At 35.8% G+C, this 16,277-nt stretch overlaps 1 protein-coding gene across 10 annotated transcripts in view; it reads left to right on the top strand.

The window, feature by feature from the left end:
• IRAG1 (inositol 1,4,5-triphosphate receptor associated 1) overlaps positions 1 to 16,277 on the top strand; it is a 137,302-nt gene that overhangs the window by 89,715 nt on the left and 31,310 nt on the right. For 8 of the 10 annotated variants that reach the window (XM_052810421.1, XM_052810413.1, XM_052810412.1 and 5 more), the window contains 7 exons: positions 1,610 to 1,710; positions 4,511 to 4,581; positions 10,495 to 10,668; positions 11,655 to 11,732; positions 12,173 to 12,222; positions 12,654 to 12,695; positions 13,864 to 14,457. In XM_052810421.1, coding sequence (XP_052666381.1) covers positions 1,610 to 1,710; positions 4,511 to 4,581; positions 10,495 to 10,668; positions 11,655 to 11,732; positions 12,173 to 12,222; positions 12,654 to 12,695; positions 13,864 to 14,457 — 1,110 coding nt within the window. The remainder of the gene's footprint in view (positions 1 to 1,609; positions 1,711 to 4,510; positions 4,582 to 10,494; positions 10,669 to 11,654; positions 11,733 to 12,172; positions 12,223 to 12,653; positions 12,696 to 13,863; positions 14,458 to 16,277) is intronic. The other 2 variants (XM_052810419.1, XM_052810420.1) reach the window with 1 other exon arrangement.

Genomic DNA, 16,277 nt, shown 5'->3' with positions numbered 1-16,277 from the left:
ACTGACAGCAAATGCTATTTCAATAAAAGCAAAATGATGTTTATAACAGCTGAATGTAATTGGCTTTGTGCCATGGATAGCAAGCATGCTCTTTTAGAAAATTCAGAAGCGTTGCTTCCTTGAGAGGTGGTCGATGCCCGAGGCTTGTCAGTGTTTAAAAGGCATTTGAACAATGCCCTTAATAACATGCTTTAACTTTTGGTCAGCCCCAAAGTGGTCAGGCAGTTGGACTAGATGGTCATTGTAGGTCCCTTCCAAATGAAAATATTCCATTCCATTCTATTCTATTCTATTTTCTAATCCAATGCTAACTGAAGTAAAATTTTCTTAAGAAACTTTGGGATATAGTTTCAAGAAAAAATTAAACTCCAAATAACTAAATAAATTAAAATACTTGTACATACCAGTGCCTAGCAGAAGCAATTAGGATTTGAGAATTTACAAATTATTCTTTCAGTTTTACAAGTTGATTGATGGCAGTCCCCTGCTGCTTTTGGGAAGCTTTCCCTCCAGCTATAAATACTTACGCTGCTATGATATGTTCTACTTACCTCATGATTGTACTCTAAAATAAAAATTGCAACTTCTAACAGGTGCCTACACTTTCCCCCCTTTGCATGATTTTATGTGAATCACTTTCTTCAACTTCTTGACGGACTGTAAACACCAGATTGCTTATGTAGCCTTTCAACAGTACAGGGGTTGATTTTTTTTTTTTTTTTGTGTGTGTGTGTGTGTGAATCTGAATGTAGTACATGGGGTAGAAGTAATAATTTTTTTACTACATATGAGAAATGCACAGTTCTTTATTCCAACTTGATGCATCTCCATTTGGGATATCTCACAGGAAACAGATTTCTTCTCTTGCTGATTGGCATCATTGTGGTAGAAGGTCTGGGGTTAAGTTCTTGCAACAAGTTCTTGCAACAAGTTCTCATATTTTTTAAGAAGGCAAGCATACATTGATATTCAGTGCCAGCTTCTTTTGTCAATTAACTATATTGTATTTTATTAAATACTGAAGTTTTATATTTTAAAAAATATTTTTCCAATTCATGGGAGGGAAAACTAAGTAGAACGCTAATAAGTTAACCGTACAATTATTATCTGGTTTTTTGGATTGCATGTGTACTCTTAATACTGCATTTATTCAAGCTTTCATTGCACACTAGTACAGTTTGGAGGTTTCATGTGCCTAATTTAGCCCTGTTATACATAGCTGCTTTTCGCTCTTGCATTCAGCTCCTAAGTTCACTAAGTGTTGTACGTATACTTCAGTAGAGGAATGGTTTGCTGTGTAAAAAATCAGTTTGTCTACCACTTTAAAGATTGCTTATTACTTCCATTCTTACTGAATTTAGCTTGTGTGCATTAAAAATTTGTAAAGACAAGGGATATTCCAGGTCTCCATCTTCACTTTTTAGCAATTTAAGTATAGGCCTCTAATTCACATTTGTTTTATCAAGTAAGAGCTAATTCTCACTTAGTTCAGTCATTTTCTGTTTTACCAAAATTGAGCAATACACATTAATTTCCACACAGAGCATCAATATTCAGTGTTTTGAATTTCTGTTTAACTACATTTTTATATTTGTCACAAACCATTCAGGACACTACTGTTGAAGGGACAACATGCAGTACACCTTCTGTTGTTCTTCCAGAGAATGCTGTTACGCCAGATGTAGAAATTGATAAAAATCTGCTTAACAGGTACTGTATGATACATTACCAATCTGTGCATAGATTGTACAGTAATTCCAGGACCTGTGTTTCTAAAATATTGCTTTCAAATTTATATTGTATTAAAGTATTATTGCTGTATCTCTAGTTGTAAATTGATCCTGTTGTCTTTGCATTTTGATGATGATTTTTTGGATGAGGGGGTTGGCACGGACAGGAATATAATTGATACTAAAAGAGTAGAGGTTCCTATAATACTAAGCCTGCCAACATGACTCAGTATATTGTAAATTTACATGAACTTTCTTATATTTCAGAATAGCATAATTTGAAACTAAAACAAAAATGTAAATTAAAGCTTTGCATAATTTGGACTAAAAGCTGTAACTTTTAAGTCCATCCTTTTGCTAGCAAATAAAATGTGGCCTGGTGAGGAAAAAATTGCTTGGTCAAATCCTCTTGTAGACATACAGTGGTGTGCGTGTGTATGCTACAATCCTACACCTACTACAAGGATGAGTGACAGTTGGATTCCTCATGTTCTGTGCATGGCAATGTGCAATACCATCCATCTGTCCAAATTTTAACCTTTACTTAGACCCAGTCAAAGAACAACTGAGATCAATAAAAAGTACAATTGAGCATTTTTGTGTTTCCTGAATTATTCCCCCCCCCGGAAATTTTTCAGTTCAGTAGCTAAATACCTAATTCTGGTCTACTAATTATATATGTACACCAGTAGTGCTGCCTTTAATCATATAAATATTTCCACTGAACCAATAAGAGCTTTGTAGACTGATGTAGAGTTAGGAAATTAATCCTTGTAAGACTTTAAAAAATTACTGGTTTTTAAATACTAAAGATGTAAGTTTCTGAAGGTATGGTCAGCCATCAGTGTTGACTCTCGCAAATGGGTGTATCTTATGTACAAAGCCTGTGTTGTCTGTTCCCTTCTTGAATTAAAGAACTAGCTATATTACCATCTTATTAACAATATTCTTAGTATTGTGCTGAAAAATAGACATTGTAGCAATATTTGCAACCTGTTGTAATTGTTTTGTCTGTCGAAAGGAAATGCAGCAACAAACTATGTTGTTCTTAAAAACAATCTGTTTGCATGATCCTTAAATTACTACAGTGTGTTTTAACAAAGAAGATTTTTGGCAAAAGATGGACTTGCAATGTATGACAGTTTGTATAATAAGGCTTATTTGTGAGGGCAGAAAATTTCCAAGGAAGGCTTGTGATCATAAAAATGCTTTGCATTTTTTACTAATAGCTTTTGCAAGGATTTTATTTACTTTTTATACTTAGCATTTTATAGTTTTTGAACTGCTGAAAATGCTCCTTATCTTCTTTTGACAGGTTTAGCATATTACATATATCTTTCAGAATAAATGTACCCTCCAGTCTTGTGCATATTATCTTGGTATTGACTTAAAACACATACTGTGTTATATAACTTAAGGTGATGTTGGTGAAGCTACTGTTACTGTATATTGTTTCTTTCCTTACAAATATTGTTGGTAGTCTGGCATTGCTGACTAACTTTGTTTCATGAGATAATATTCTAAGATATTAGAATAGCATGATATTATTAGCCAGCATCTTTAAAATTTTCTTCTAAAGCCAATTAAGATATGCTCAGTTCTTCTAAAGTCCAGAGTTGAAAGCATTGGAAATTGTGTTACTGGACTTTTTTTCTATCTAAAAAACAGATGCAACAAGTGTAGGATTCTTTCCCAACTCTCTTCTTTCACTTCCTCCCTTGTATCTGTTAAGTCCTCCTTACTGTTTCAGTGAAGCTGCAAAAGAACTTCTGAGCACCTGAAAACTGGGATAGGACCACATTCCTGATCTTGTGAAATAAAATAGGTATCAGTTGAAAATTCAAGTAGATAATGTTTCTAAGCTAGACAGTTGGACAAATTAAATGTCTAGCTTGAATACTATAGTACAGTGAGTTTTGAAGCAGATGTTTAGGCCCATTCAGGTAGACAGGGCAGGAATACCACCTTGATGTTAAGCATATGTGAAAGTAAGCTGTTGAATGGAAATAATAATCCTGTTTGAAGTTGAAAACTTCAATTCAGTTTTGAGTTGAATTAATTTTCAGTCTTCTGATAAAGCATACTTTTTGACCCGGGTTTTTTAATTTATTGACCTGCCATTAGACTTAAAACATGGGAAAAGATAATCAGAAAGTATTGATCATAAATCTATACTATAATTTGCTTGTGTTTTTAAAGTGTACTTCCCCAAACTTCAAGATTATTTAAGAGTCAGAATGCAGCCCTTTAAAAGCAGCATTATTTGCTAGATCAGCATTTAATTTTCTGTAGTCATTTGAGACTTTCATCTGGTTTCCGATCTAGAAAGTTCCCATATTGCTATATGGGAGCATCAGTGTGGGAGCCTAAGAAATTATTTCAGTCATAAAACCTAGTTTAGGAAGCACTAACAATTTACAAAGACTAAATTTTTTTTTTTTTTTTTGGCATTGTACCATATTTGCATGAGTTTTAAGTCATGATAATGAACTAAAGAAAAGTAGTTTTTCTGAGAAATCAAAAGTTCACAGTGTATGAGGTTATCAGCAAATGTCAGAACTCCTTTGTGAGAGCAATTTCTGTAATTTTCCTTCTTTCTGCAATCTCCCTCCATTTTCCAGTTGTTTGGAGATGAGAGGAATTGGAATAAAACTTTTTGTTTTCATTTTTTTAATCAAAGAAAAAGTGCTTTCTTTTTAATGTTAAATTTTTATAGAGAATTAGAACATTTTTTTGGTGGCATACTCCCATAATTTTTGCTTGTTCATTTTTCTCTCTAGGCCTCGTAGTCCTCATAGGAGACATTCTAACCGTGCCACTAGGAATCCAACAAGTTCATTGACTTCTGTTGGTAAGAAGTGATTATTCATATAAGTTAGGAGTTTTCTCAGAAAATGTGACATACAATAAAGACCTAAATATAGAGTCTGGCTGTATAGACTACAGCTTCTTTCCTGTGCATACTGTCTGTAATGCATGCACAGGGAATACTGCTAGCATGTTGAATTGTGATCATGCATTTACGATCATAAGTGGATCGCATGCAGACAGATCCAGGGAAATATGACTGTTAGTTTTATAAAGTTGTTAGATTAGTGTGTTAGCTTAACATTTTTAGAAGGCTGGAGATACACATGCTTAAAATTCTTGTTGTATGCAAAATACTGTTCAGTAACACTGGTTTTGTTACTTTTTAGCAAGGAGCTTAACAGATACTTAAGTCTCAAGTTATGTAGTTTGGCAAATATATCAGATTAAACTTCAAATGAAAACAAGCTATCCAGGGGGAGATTTTCTTCATTTCTTCACTTTCTAATGAGTCTCTTACTACATAATTAGTTCTATTAGTTTTCTGGTAGCTACCTGTGGAGTAAATTGTTTTTCAAGGGGACTAATGGTATGGATATGGATTTATGAGTACTACAGACTGAGATAAAAGCTCATCCTGTTAAGTCAGTGGCAAAGCTCCCATCAGTTCTTAGTCTTGGTATGTTTGCATTTGGATTGTTAGTTGTCTCCATTTATGTATTTCTTGTAAAGTAAAAGTTGAACAGAGTTGATGATAGAACGTTTATACTATCGCACATAAAGGATGAAGGAATAAGCATATGAGACCTCCTACCAAAATCAGGGCGGGGAGTGGGTGGGTGTACATTTCTACATCAGAAATGTAGAATAAATGTTTAAAATTATTTTTATCTTTACAACAATGTTACTTTCTCCAGCCATTAACTTAATTTGAGCCAATTATCACTGCTTTATGCTGTGCATGAAAACAGTTTTCTGTAAAATCATCAACATGTGTGATCATTGCATACCTTAAAAAAAAAAAATACTGGTTTTGTGACAGACTTAAAACCAAGCTTATCAGGTGACTATTCCAATACTCCCAGAGGCTTTTAAAGGGAAGCACCCTTTCTACTATTACTAAGGAACCTAGTTCTTAGGTGTCTTGAAACAGATGCATCTGTTCCTTTTTTTCTTTACTAAAGCACCAGCAAACAACAGAGCCCTGCTACCTCTCTGATACTCAAAATACTCAGAATAAAAATTATGTTTTATCAACTTAGATTGCTTTTAGTAATTGAGATTCTATTAAGGACTCTGATTAATAAGTCCTCTTTGTGTGATTTTATTAAGAAACTTAGATATGTGGAGTTGTTCTTGACCAATATATTGAACATAGGCATGGAGGTTCATGGAGCATTTCTGAATTTTCCAATAGTGAAGGGATTCCTGGCAGTCGTAGCAAATATTTCTTATAAGAAGCACTGAGCTGCTGATGATACCAGATTGTGCATCCCTAGGGTTGAAAAATGGCTACAGCTAAGATTACTTTCCCTAAATTATAGTTATGTTTCTACTTTCTCTTATATAGGAAGTATTTCATGAAGAAAAAAATTAATTGGTACCTCTGAAAGTAACCCAAACTCTCTCTGCTATTAACAGTGTATATACCTTATTTTTTTTCTTTCTGGTGGTCAAAACAGAGAGGCCAGAACCCTTTCAGGCAGAATCTAATGTATTATTACACATTTCATTTCCCTTTTTGTGGATTTATGAGGGTTAGTTTGCTGGAATTAATTTGGTATTTGTGACATGACAAAAATACCATAATAATTTTATATATCTGGGATCCTGGGCTAGTTTCACACAGATAGAGAATTGGAGATTTTAAAATATAGTCAAACGTCCTTAACATTGCCTTTTTCTTAATAAGATAATAAAATATTTTATGTAAGTAATATTTCCACTGTTGTAGTAGAGTTAGCTTCTCAGCCATGTGGAGATAAGGTGCTAACTATTCATATCAGTAACAGTCAGAATTAATCCTTACTAGTTTGTGATTCTGATGCTTTTGTAACTGGGTACTCAGTTGCATCAGTATGCCTGTAAAAATGTAGCTGAGAGAAAGCCCACTGAAAGATTGTTAGGAGGCTTTGAAGAGTTGTGACTTCTCGTGCATTTGCTCCAGTTTTGTGATTGATCCTTTAAATTTGTAAGATGTGGGTTTTGGCTGCTTGCATTGAAAGGGAAACTTCCTTTATATGTCCTGTAAAACTAAGATGGAGATAAGATCCATGTAAATCAGCTCAGATCCACTGAAGGGAACTTGGAACACTTAAAATCTATCCTGCTTGCCAGCAGTTGATTTCAGAGGTAACTAAACTTGTGGAAACTAAATAAATTTATGGAACTGTACTGACAGAAATCAGACTTATACAAAAGAATGATTATCCCTCCATTATCCCTCCATATTCAGAGATGCAGCAGCAAGAGCTGCGTCCCCCACCACCACCAATTTGGTATCCAAATTAGGACTTTATGATCTGGATGAGTGGACAACTGGACAGGTAAAAAATTGGCTGGATAGTTTGGCTCTGACGGTAGTCACTGGTTGGTTGGTCATATGCTCCCTAGATGTTAGCAAAAGGAGAGGGTTCTCTGAAAGAAACAAACCTTTCCAGATGTCATTCTGCTGAAGACAGAGCTTTGCTTCAAGCCTGCTTTCTGTTTCAGCTGCTGTGGCTGGCCTTTGGCTGTGTCTTGGAACCCACTCAAGAAAATGAGTTGTGCTTTCAATCTTTATCAGTGACCTGGAGGAGGATGGAATGCACTCTCATCAAATTAGCAGATGAAATCAAATTGGCAGAGATTAATTAATATATGCTTGAGGGCAGTGCTGCAATTCAGAGACCTAGACAGGCTGGAGGAATGAGCCAGTAGGAACCTTATGACATTCAGCAAAGACAAATTTGGAGTCCTACATCTGGTAAGGAATAACCCCTTCAGTAGGTACAGGCTGGGGGATGGATGGATGGAAAGCTGATCTGCTGAAAAAGGCCTGGAGGCCTCGGTAGACAGCAGGTTGAACATGAACCAGCAGTGCGCCCTTGCAGCAGAGAGGGCTAACAGTGTCGTGGACTGTACTAAGAGAAGCTTAGCCAATAGATCAAGGAAAGCGTTCATTCCCTTTTACTTAGCACTCATTAGACTGCATCTAGAAAACTGCATCTGGTTTTGGGACCTCCAGTGAAAGAAGAGTGTTGATAAATAGGAGCGAGTCCAATGGAGGGCCACAAAGATGGTTCAGGGGCTGAAACACTTGCCTTTTGAGGGAAGTCTGAAGGAGCTGGCCTAATTTAGCCTGGAGAAGAGATGGCTTTAGGGGAAACCTAATACAGCCTTTCAATACCAATGAGAAGATTATCAAGAAAATGGATCCATGCCCATGGCAGGAGGACAAGAGGCAATGGCCATAATCTGAAACAAGCGAAGCTCTAAGTGGGTATAAAGAACAACTTTTCACTCACTATAGAGTCAAGCATTAGAACAATCTGTCCAGAGAGGTTTTGCATCTCCATCCTTAGAGGTTTTTCAAGACCAGATTGTCTTGAAAGACCAGCAACCTGGTCTGATTACACCACTCATTCTGCTTTGAACAGGTTGGACTAGATGACCTCCAACAGTCCTTTCCAACCTGAATTACTCTATGACTCTAAGATGTTGCTTTTATAAGTTAGGCATTTTCTAATTAAACCTGTTACAAAATGTCTCCTGTTGGAGGTCTGACTTGGCTGAAAGAAATGTAATTTAATGGACATGTACAAAATCATAAACTTGTAGACCTGAAATAATCAACAAGTGATTCTTTGAACACTTGTCATTTGTAAGCAGGTGCTGAGATGGGACGCAGCAGGAGAAACTAAAGGGAATTCATGGGAAAAGAGGAAATGGCAGCAAAGAGGAAGGGAAATGGAAGTGGTGAAGAGGCAGAAGGCAAGGGAAATATAAAAAGGCAACAATGTTGAGTATAGTGAGGAAAACTTATCTGTTCAAGGAAGACAGAAATTACCATGCCTTGCAGCTCTCCTCTTTTGCTGGCCCAAGGAATGTGCCATGGGAGGTCCCTCTCTCAAACTTTCAACACACAAATCTTAGTGTAAAACAAACAGATATTCCATTAAAAATAGATTGCTTTAAGAATATCCAATCTGTGGGCATGCTTTTTGACAGCCTTGAAATTGAACTAAATTTATGAAAATTAAAAACAAAACACAAACCATTCCCCCCCCCCAAAAAAACCCCCAACAACCCACCAAAAAACCAAACAACCCCACACCCACAAACAAAAAACCGTTGAGTTTTTGCTGCTTACTTATGTCCTTATATTTTCTGGAGACTGATTGTTCTGTAATGGCTCTTGTCAAATTAAAAAATATTTTTCTCATATTACATGATGACTTCCCTCTCCCTCACCCAAGCTGTTCTTTAGTAAGTTGTTCTTATTGCAAAACAGTGTTATAAATGCCCTCTTCCCTCATAGAGGCAACAAGCAGGGGAGAGAGACAGTCACAACTGATATTTCTTAGAGCACATTTTGTTCACTAAGCTGTTGTTAATTTGATCAAGTTGTTATTAATGCCAGATAACTCTTCACACAAAACAGTCACTTATTCACTCATACAGTTAGTTTACTCACACAGTCACAAATTTTCTCATAGTAACCTGAGAATAAATGTCTGACCTGCAGTCTGTTGTTGATGCTAGTGTGTGCCAGTGGCCTTGTACAGATTAAGCAGACTCTTGGTGATCTATTTATCAGTTCTTGCAGATCCAACAAGCTTACTAGTCTGCAGAGTTTATCAACCCATGAAAAACTTGCACACACTACCTTGTCAGCATATATGTTTCCTGTCTTTGGCCTGTTGTCTTCAGGTAACTGTTTCTCCATACAAGCCTAGATGCTTATAGAAGCCATTCATACCAACTCACACAGAAAGGGCCTTTCTGACAACAGGCTACATTCTTTGCTTAATCATAGCCTGGAGAATTGTAAAAATTAGTGCTCAAAGTTTAGTGGTTTTGACTAGTTTGGAAGCCAGGGAATAATGGGTTCTTTCTATAATTAAAAATTGTTTAGAAAACAATGCATTAACCTAAAGATCTAAGTGTAAGGCAGTGGCTTTCAGTTTGTGGTCCATGCATTCTCCTGGGTCACATATCTAACATAACCACGTAAGTGGGCATGAGGAAAAGCAATCTCTAACAATGCCTTCTTTAACCATTGGATACTCTAATGGGATTTGCAATTCCTTTGGAAAATTCTTGCAGGTCCACCACATGGTAGAGATTGATTTGCTTTTTGAAATAGCTTTATAATTTTCAGACTTTAGCTATTCAACTTCTTCTGCCTGCAGCTTTGCCAGATGCAGCTTTACTGTTGCTTCTGCATTTGTGGGAAAAGCTATTCTATCTGCATAGAATAAAATCTTTATACTTCCAAACTCTGCACTTTATTTTAGAGATTATTTGATGGAATCACCTGTATGTTAAAACTAGTGGGCATAAATCTTTGCCAGGTGAGTTTGTGGGATCTTAGTCTTGAAAAAATGGACACACAAAATCCATGGAAAAACAGAATCTACGACAGAAATGCCGTGACAGCTAGCTGAGATGGATCTAATGCCACTTTTACTAATGAATTAGAAAAACTGTATTGGGGACACAGCTGGAAAAGCCAGTTTCACATATCAGAGCATCTTTGATCATAGTACCTTAATCTTAGTGGGTTGTCTGTGTTTTTGAGGACTTGCTCTAAACTTGAGAATATAACAACATCAGAAATGAGCAGACATTAATGTTTGTTAAATGCAAGCTCAAATCTAAATTTATAGATATGTTTTGTACTTGTCACTCCAAAATTCCACAACATATCTGGAAATATGAGGTACAGCTCTTAATTCCGACGTTTTCTACCCAGACAACAGCGGTCATGTGATTGATCTGGTAAATGATCAGCTACCAGATGTCAAAATATCAGAGGAAGACAAAAAGAAGAACCTTGAATTACTAGAAGAAGCAAAGAAAGTGAGTGAGAGGTTTCTAATGCGCAGAGGCAGAAAGTCAAGAAGCAGCCTTCCAGAATCACCCACAGGTAGGTGCAGATTCATCTGCAAAGGCACAAATAAGCATCTACTGTAATGCATACATTGCTACTGTATAAATACACTTTGTTAATTCAAAGGTCAGAATCCCTCTGCCCCTCCTCACAATTCCATATAAAACAGAAATGACCAATTTCTATATTCAGATGTAACAGTGGAAGATGGTGTAAAGTTTTTAATTGCCTGAATGACACACTGCAAACACTGTAACAGGAAAACATGAAGTATTTCTACTGAAATCTAAAAAATGGTCACAAATTTCTGTTTGTGAAGATTTTCTTCCTAAAGTTCCTATTGTACATAAAATGAAATATTAATGGCAAGATTCATACTGCTGAAAAAACATTCCCCTCAGACATGATTACACAGACTTTTATTCTGAACATAGTCATAAACTAAGCTAAATGGACCAGATCCTCCTTTCAAAACAGCAGAATAAAATGTTTTGTTCTAGAATGTCAACTGAAATTATTTTTTTCCCCTCTTCATATGAAGTGTTTGAGAACTAGGACAAAATGCCATGTTATCTTGAAGTAGGACTTTCATTTAGCTCTGAAATGTCAATTCAAAACAAAGTTCTCTCTTAAAATTGGCTTGACACTCTCTGGAGGAAAAAACAACTATACTTTTTAAAATTAAATCTTCCTTTTTTTTCCCCTAAATTCCTTGTGAATCCTTCTCTTGTATCTATTTCTCTGCAGTGCTTACAGTATCAGAAAACTGAGTAGAATAAGCATTCTGTGTATCAACAGAATTGTATTAGTTTATGGCAGGTATACAAGATAAAACCTACTCTAAGTTCCTAGTTGCCAAGTACAACATGACAATTAAAATGACTTGTCAGATTTTGGACAAACACATGACTGATGATTACGAGATTCACATTTTAATCTTACCTGAATTTTAAAAATTCAGAGGCTACAAGCCTAGAAAGTAAAATTACCCTTTTTTTGTTTTTGTCTTTGTTTTAATGAAGCGGTTTCCCCTACACTTAGTCCTAAAGTTTCACCAGTAGCATCTCGGAGCAACTCTCTCACTCTTCCAGTTCCATCAGGTAAAATGATCTATGCAGGCTCAAACTTTAACTTACAAAAGCTCACCAAAAATATATTTTCTAATATTTCTTGAGGAGAAGTCAAAATCTGTAGATTCAAGCATCTCCTCCTGAATATGACAAAGCTCATGAATGCCCACAATATATATTTTTACGTATATATATTTTTTCTATTGTGTTTTTATTCCTGTGGTGCTGCTAGGTTCCATGTTCTAATTTTTTATTCTTTTCAGTAATGGAGTTTTGAGAAGCTTTAATGATCTTTCACTAACTATATTTTAGATGCTATTTAAAAGGAGAAAAAAATTGTTTTCCACATTTAAATTTTGTCCTTAATATATTATGTGGAACTGTGCATGTGTGTGTTTGCTAATGCTGTAGTAGTAAAAATTTTGAGCAAAACATCAGGATGTGCCCTAATTATGTGTGTGTCTTTCTAGGGTCTGATGCATGCACAACCACTAGTGTCGAGTCAGTATCTCCAGGGCAGGTAAGAAGGAGCTGTATAGTCTGCACAGTAACCTGGTTATTACAGTACTATTTTACACTATGCTGTCCTGTTAGTCCCTGAGGAAAATCAAATGTTTTGAATACCATTTTATATGCCAAGACTGGATTATTGATACGTTTTTTCTGCAGAGTGAGGGACTAATAAATGTTTACTCTGAAGACAAAAATCCATGAGGTAACAAGCACTGAAGGATCATAGAGATCTGTTAAGTGTAGAAAATGGAAAAAGATCCAATATAATCCTAATCTATGGAAAAAACTAATCCCTAAAATTACTTCCTAAATAAATGTGACAAGCAGTGTAAAAATTAAGAGATTTGAAGTTCGTCCATTAATATCTATATCTAATATTTGCAGCATAGATGTGAAAGATAACCTTGTAAGGCAACTTTTTTCTTCCTTTTTTGCTAGAATAACAGAACTGTCAAAGAGGATGACAGGCAAACTGCAGAGGTAAGTGTTTCACATCGTGTTGAACAAAATCTGCCTGTTTGGTTTAGCACATGTGACTTATTTATGTGACTAAAAAGGCTAAAAGACTGTTCACTGACTGAAAAGAAAAATGATACCGCTCTAGGAAACTGTGAAGCACCTGCAAATATAGTGGAGGACAATGGCCTTACAGCTAGCCTTTACATCCTATCATGCACCCTGCCCTAGCTCGATTAAAATCGATATAAGAAATACCTGTATAAGTAAAGTAAAAATATCTACTATAGCCACTTTGGTGTATGCTGGTGTTTTAGGCAGACATCGTCTTCCAGATCCCTTTGGTTCAGTGGAAGACGTTACTGTACCTCGTGTTCTGCACCACTGACGGGATGTTACTGCTCGACAAAACTATTGGTGGAGCAGTTTATATGAATGCTTCCTAATTTGTTTTAGGTAATATCAGATGGCTCTTTAAAGAGATTTTGCTGTGAGTGGATTAGGCAATACTTAGAAAAACCAGTATGGCAGCAGAATTTTGGAGCAGTAACTATAAAGGAGAGGAGTAGTAACATATCTAAGGCAGAGCCCACAGTTTGTATGTTGGTTGCCTTAAATTGCTGACATAGCTGCCCTTAGACAAAGGGGCAGATTCTGTACAGATTACAGATTCTGTACCAAAGTAGCCAAGGTATATGCAAACATTCTTTTGCCTGTTCTCCTGTAGAGATTGCAGCCAAATTATAATCTATGGTACTGCACACAAAGAAAGAAGAGAGAAATTACAATATGTGCTTTAACTTAGTGTACAAGCCCATGGTTTTTTCCCTTGGGAAGTGAGGGACTAAAGGAAAACAATCAAAGGAAAGTAATAGTGCTATAAGATACAAGGTTAAAGGTGTGTACTCTGACAAACCTTACATTAAGAGGATGAGAAACTTGACTATATGAGGATTGCTATAATGGACTCTGGAATAGGAGGAGGTTATCTCAAAAGTTCAGGGGAAAGATTCCCAATTCAGTGTGCTTTCAAGCGCCTTTTAAAAATTATTTCTCTTGTCAACAGCGCATATTTAAAAGCATATGTCCCTGAAAAGGAAATGGCTTTTTACAGTGAAAATCTGTCCTTGAGCAGGGGAAAAGAGAAATCTGCACTTGTTTCTCTGTTTGATGTGTGACCCTCTACTTTCAGAATGCTGCAAAAGGATTAATTGATCGAAGGCAGAATGATCAAAGAAAGATTTCTCAGGGAAGGTTGGTTCCTCGTTCTGCCGGTTTTGAAAACTCCAAAGAGAAGCTCTCAGAACAAAAAGAAAACTTTGATCCACGTAAACATACAGATACTTTACCTAAATGCTCCCCTTCAGGTGGTGATGGTGGCAGAACGTCTCTTAACACTTGCATGAATGTTTGTGAAAATGAACTTGGAAAGTCATTCCTCAAGAAAGCAAAAGATAATGATGTTCCTTTAAGAACCCATCTACCAGCACCAGGAATAGGAAATATAGACTCGAAGCTAAAAATTCCTGTTCCAGAAATGAGGGACCATAAAGTTTCATGTAAACCAGAATTTAAACTGTGTGGAGTGCGTCCTCCTCTACTACGGGCTGTATCATGGGATAGCTTGGAGCCTGGACAGAAGGATAAAACACCTTTAAAATTACCATCTGAGGAAGATAAAAGCTTTGTTGTTGGTAATAAACCCACCAATCAATTAAAAGCATTCAAAGACCTTCAAATCCAAGTTCAACCAGTTCGAATGCAGAAATTGACAAAGCTCAGAGAGGTAAGTCATAGTCATCATTTGTATCCTGTTTTAAATTTATTTTCATATCTTATTAAACTTTCAACTTGCTTAGCATTATTTTTATCATTGCAAGAAACATACAGTAATATAATGGGAAACAGTTTCAGCAAAATCATTACAGAATTGTATTGTGTTTTTCCTTTGCAACTTTAGTAAATTGTAACCTGTAACTAAATTGTATGGAATTATTCTATTTCTTAGTTCTCTTCAAATATGCATCAACTGCACTGTGGTATCCTCAATATGCACATATGTATGTGCATATGCAGGTTTTGGCCCCCAGAAAAAAGTTGTAATACTTCTGTCAAGAAAGTACTAATTGCTTTCATTGTGACAGAAAGGTGAGTCTAAAACACAATATATCTCATTTTTGTATCATTTACATGACCTATAAACAGGAAACAGTTGATAAACAATCATGTCATTTGTAAAATGTACTTGGTACTAAGTGACCTATTTTGATTTCTAAAATGAATTTTAGATCTGAAGAATCTTTCCTTCCTCAGGATGTAACAACATTCTCTTTAAAAGGGTCACTTAGGCTTTTTTACTTCCTTTGCTTCCCTGTGATATGCTTTTTCCGCTCCTTTGGAATTGTCCTCAGATTCACAGACTCACAATATATTGACTAATTGACTGATTTCTGTATAAGTGGGCTGAGACCTGTGTATAAACAGAAATCTTTAACTGAAGTTTGTAGATGGTTACTATGCTCTTGTTTAAGGGCTTACAAGCCTCTGTGTATCATATACTATTTGTAAACTTTCTTTGGATTTAAAGATCACTTTTACTTTGTTCAACTGAGTGTTTTTGAGTCTTGTATTGGTTGGTATTCTCCCTTCTAAGGGCAATAGTCCTGTCATTCAAGAATACTAACCTTTGCAATAACATTGCATTTGCAAGATCTCAGGAGACAGGAAATTGTTTTGCTATGACTTTTTGCTTATTGACATTCTCAGAAAATGTCTCAAAGCATCCCAAGTTTTAAAACTGGGTGTCTCTGAGAGCCAGGGCAGGTAAAGGATGGCCAGACTTACAGTTCCTAATTCTAGCATGGTGCAAATGTGTCAGCTACTTGAAGGACAGACTTGGACGGTGAAATCTATGAACTAATCTGTTGTTAAATAATTGTCTAAATGATTGGTAAAAATTAAGAATTAAACCCTAAGAATTAATCAGTGTATTGAAAAAAGTAGAAATGTCATGAAATGATAAACCACCATCATAAAGCAACTACCATGTGTATATAGCAAAAATTACCTTTGAAAGGAGAAAAAAAAATGTAGTAGTTACTTTCCTTAACAGCCTAATATGAATATTTTCTTTGATCTCTAGTAGTTAATATTTTAAGATGAACACAGGGCTGACAAGTGAGGACCTAAAATTCTGCACTTTGGTTAATTCATTCCCATTGTATTGCTTGGGAATGGTAGCTTAGTTATTCGTCTTTTCCTGTTTATATAACACACATATTCTTAGCATATACGTACTGGAAGTTTTGTTTATAGAGACACTTGAACCATATAACTTTAAAAGTCCTAGAAGCTGTTAAGCCCAAATAGTAGCTAGAATCAGAAAATTAATACAACATGATATATAATTCCAGTTAGGTGAGATTTGAACTCTGTCCCCAGTAGGAATTGTCTACTTATAAACAAAAGCAGGTGTTTGTGAATTTTAAACATACTTGAGAATATGAAAGTAGAAAATGAGGAGGTGATAGAAGGAGAAAAGATAACAAAGTTTAATCCTTGAGAGTACATTCTTCCCTACCTGTAGGGAATAGAGGCAGAGTACAG

The sequence above is a fragment of the Harpia harpyja genome, chromosome 16, assembly GCF_026419915.1.
Source record: "Harpia harpyja isolate bHarHar1 chromosome 16, bHarHar1 primary haplotype, whole genome shotgun sequence".
NCBI lineage: Eukaryota > Metazoa > Chordata > Aves > Accipitriformes > Accipitridae > Harpia > Harpia harpyja.
Note: the sequence above shows the minus strand (reverse complement) of the source record. Positions and strands in the feature narration are given on the sequence as shown.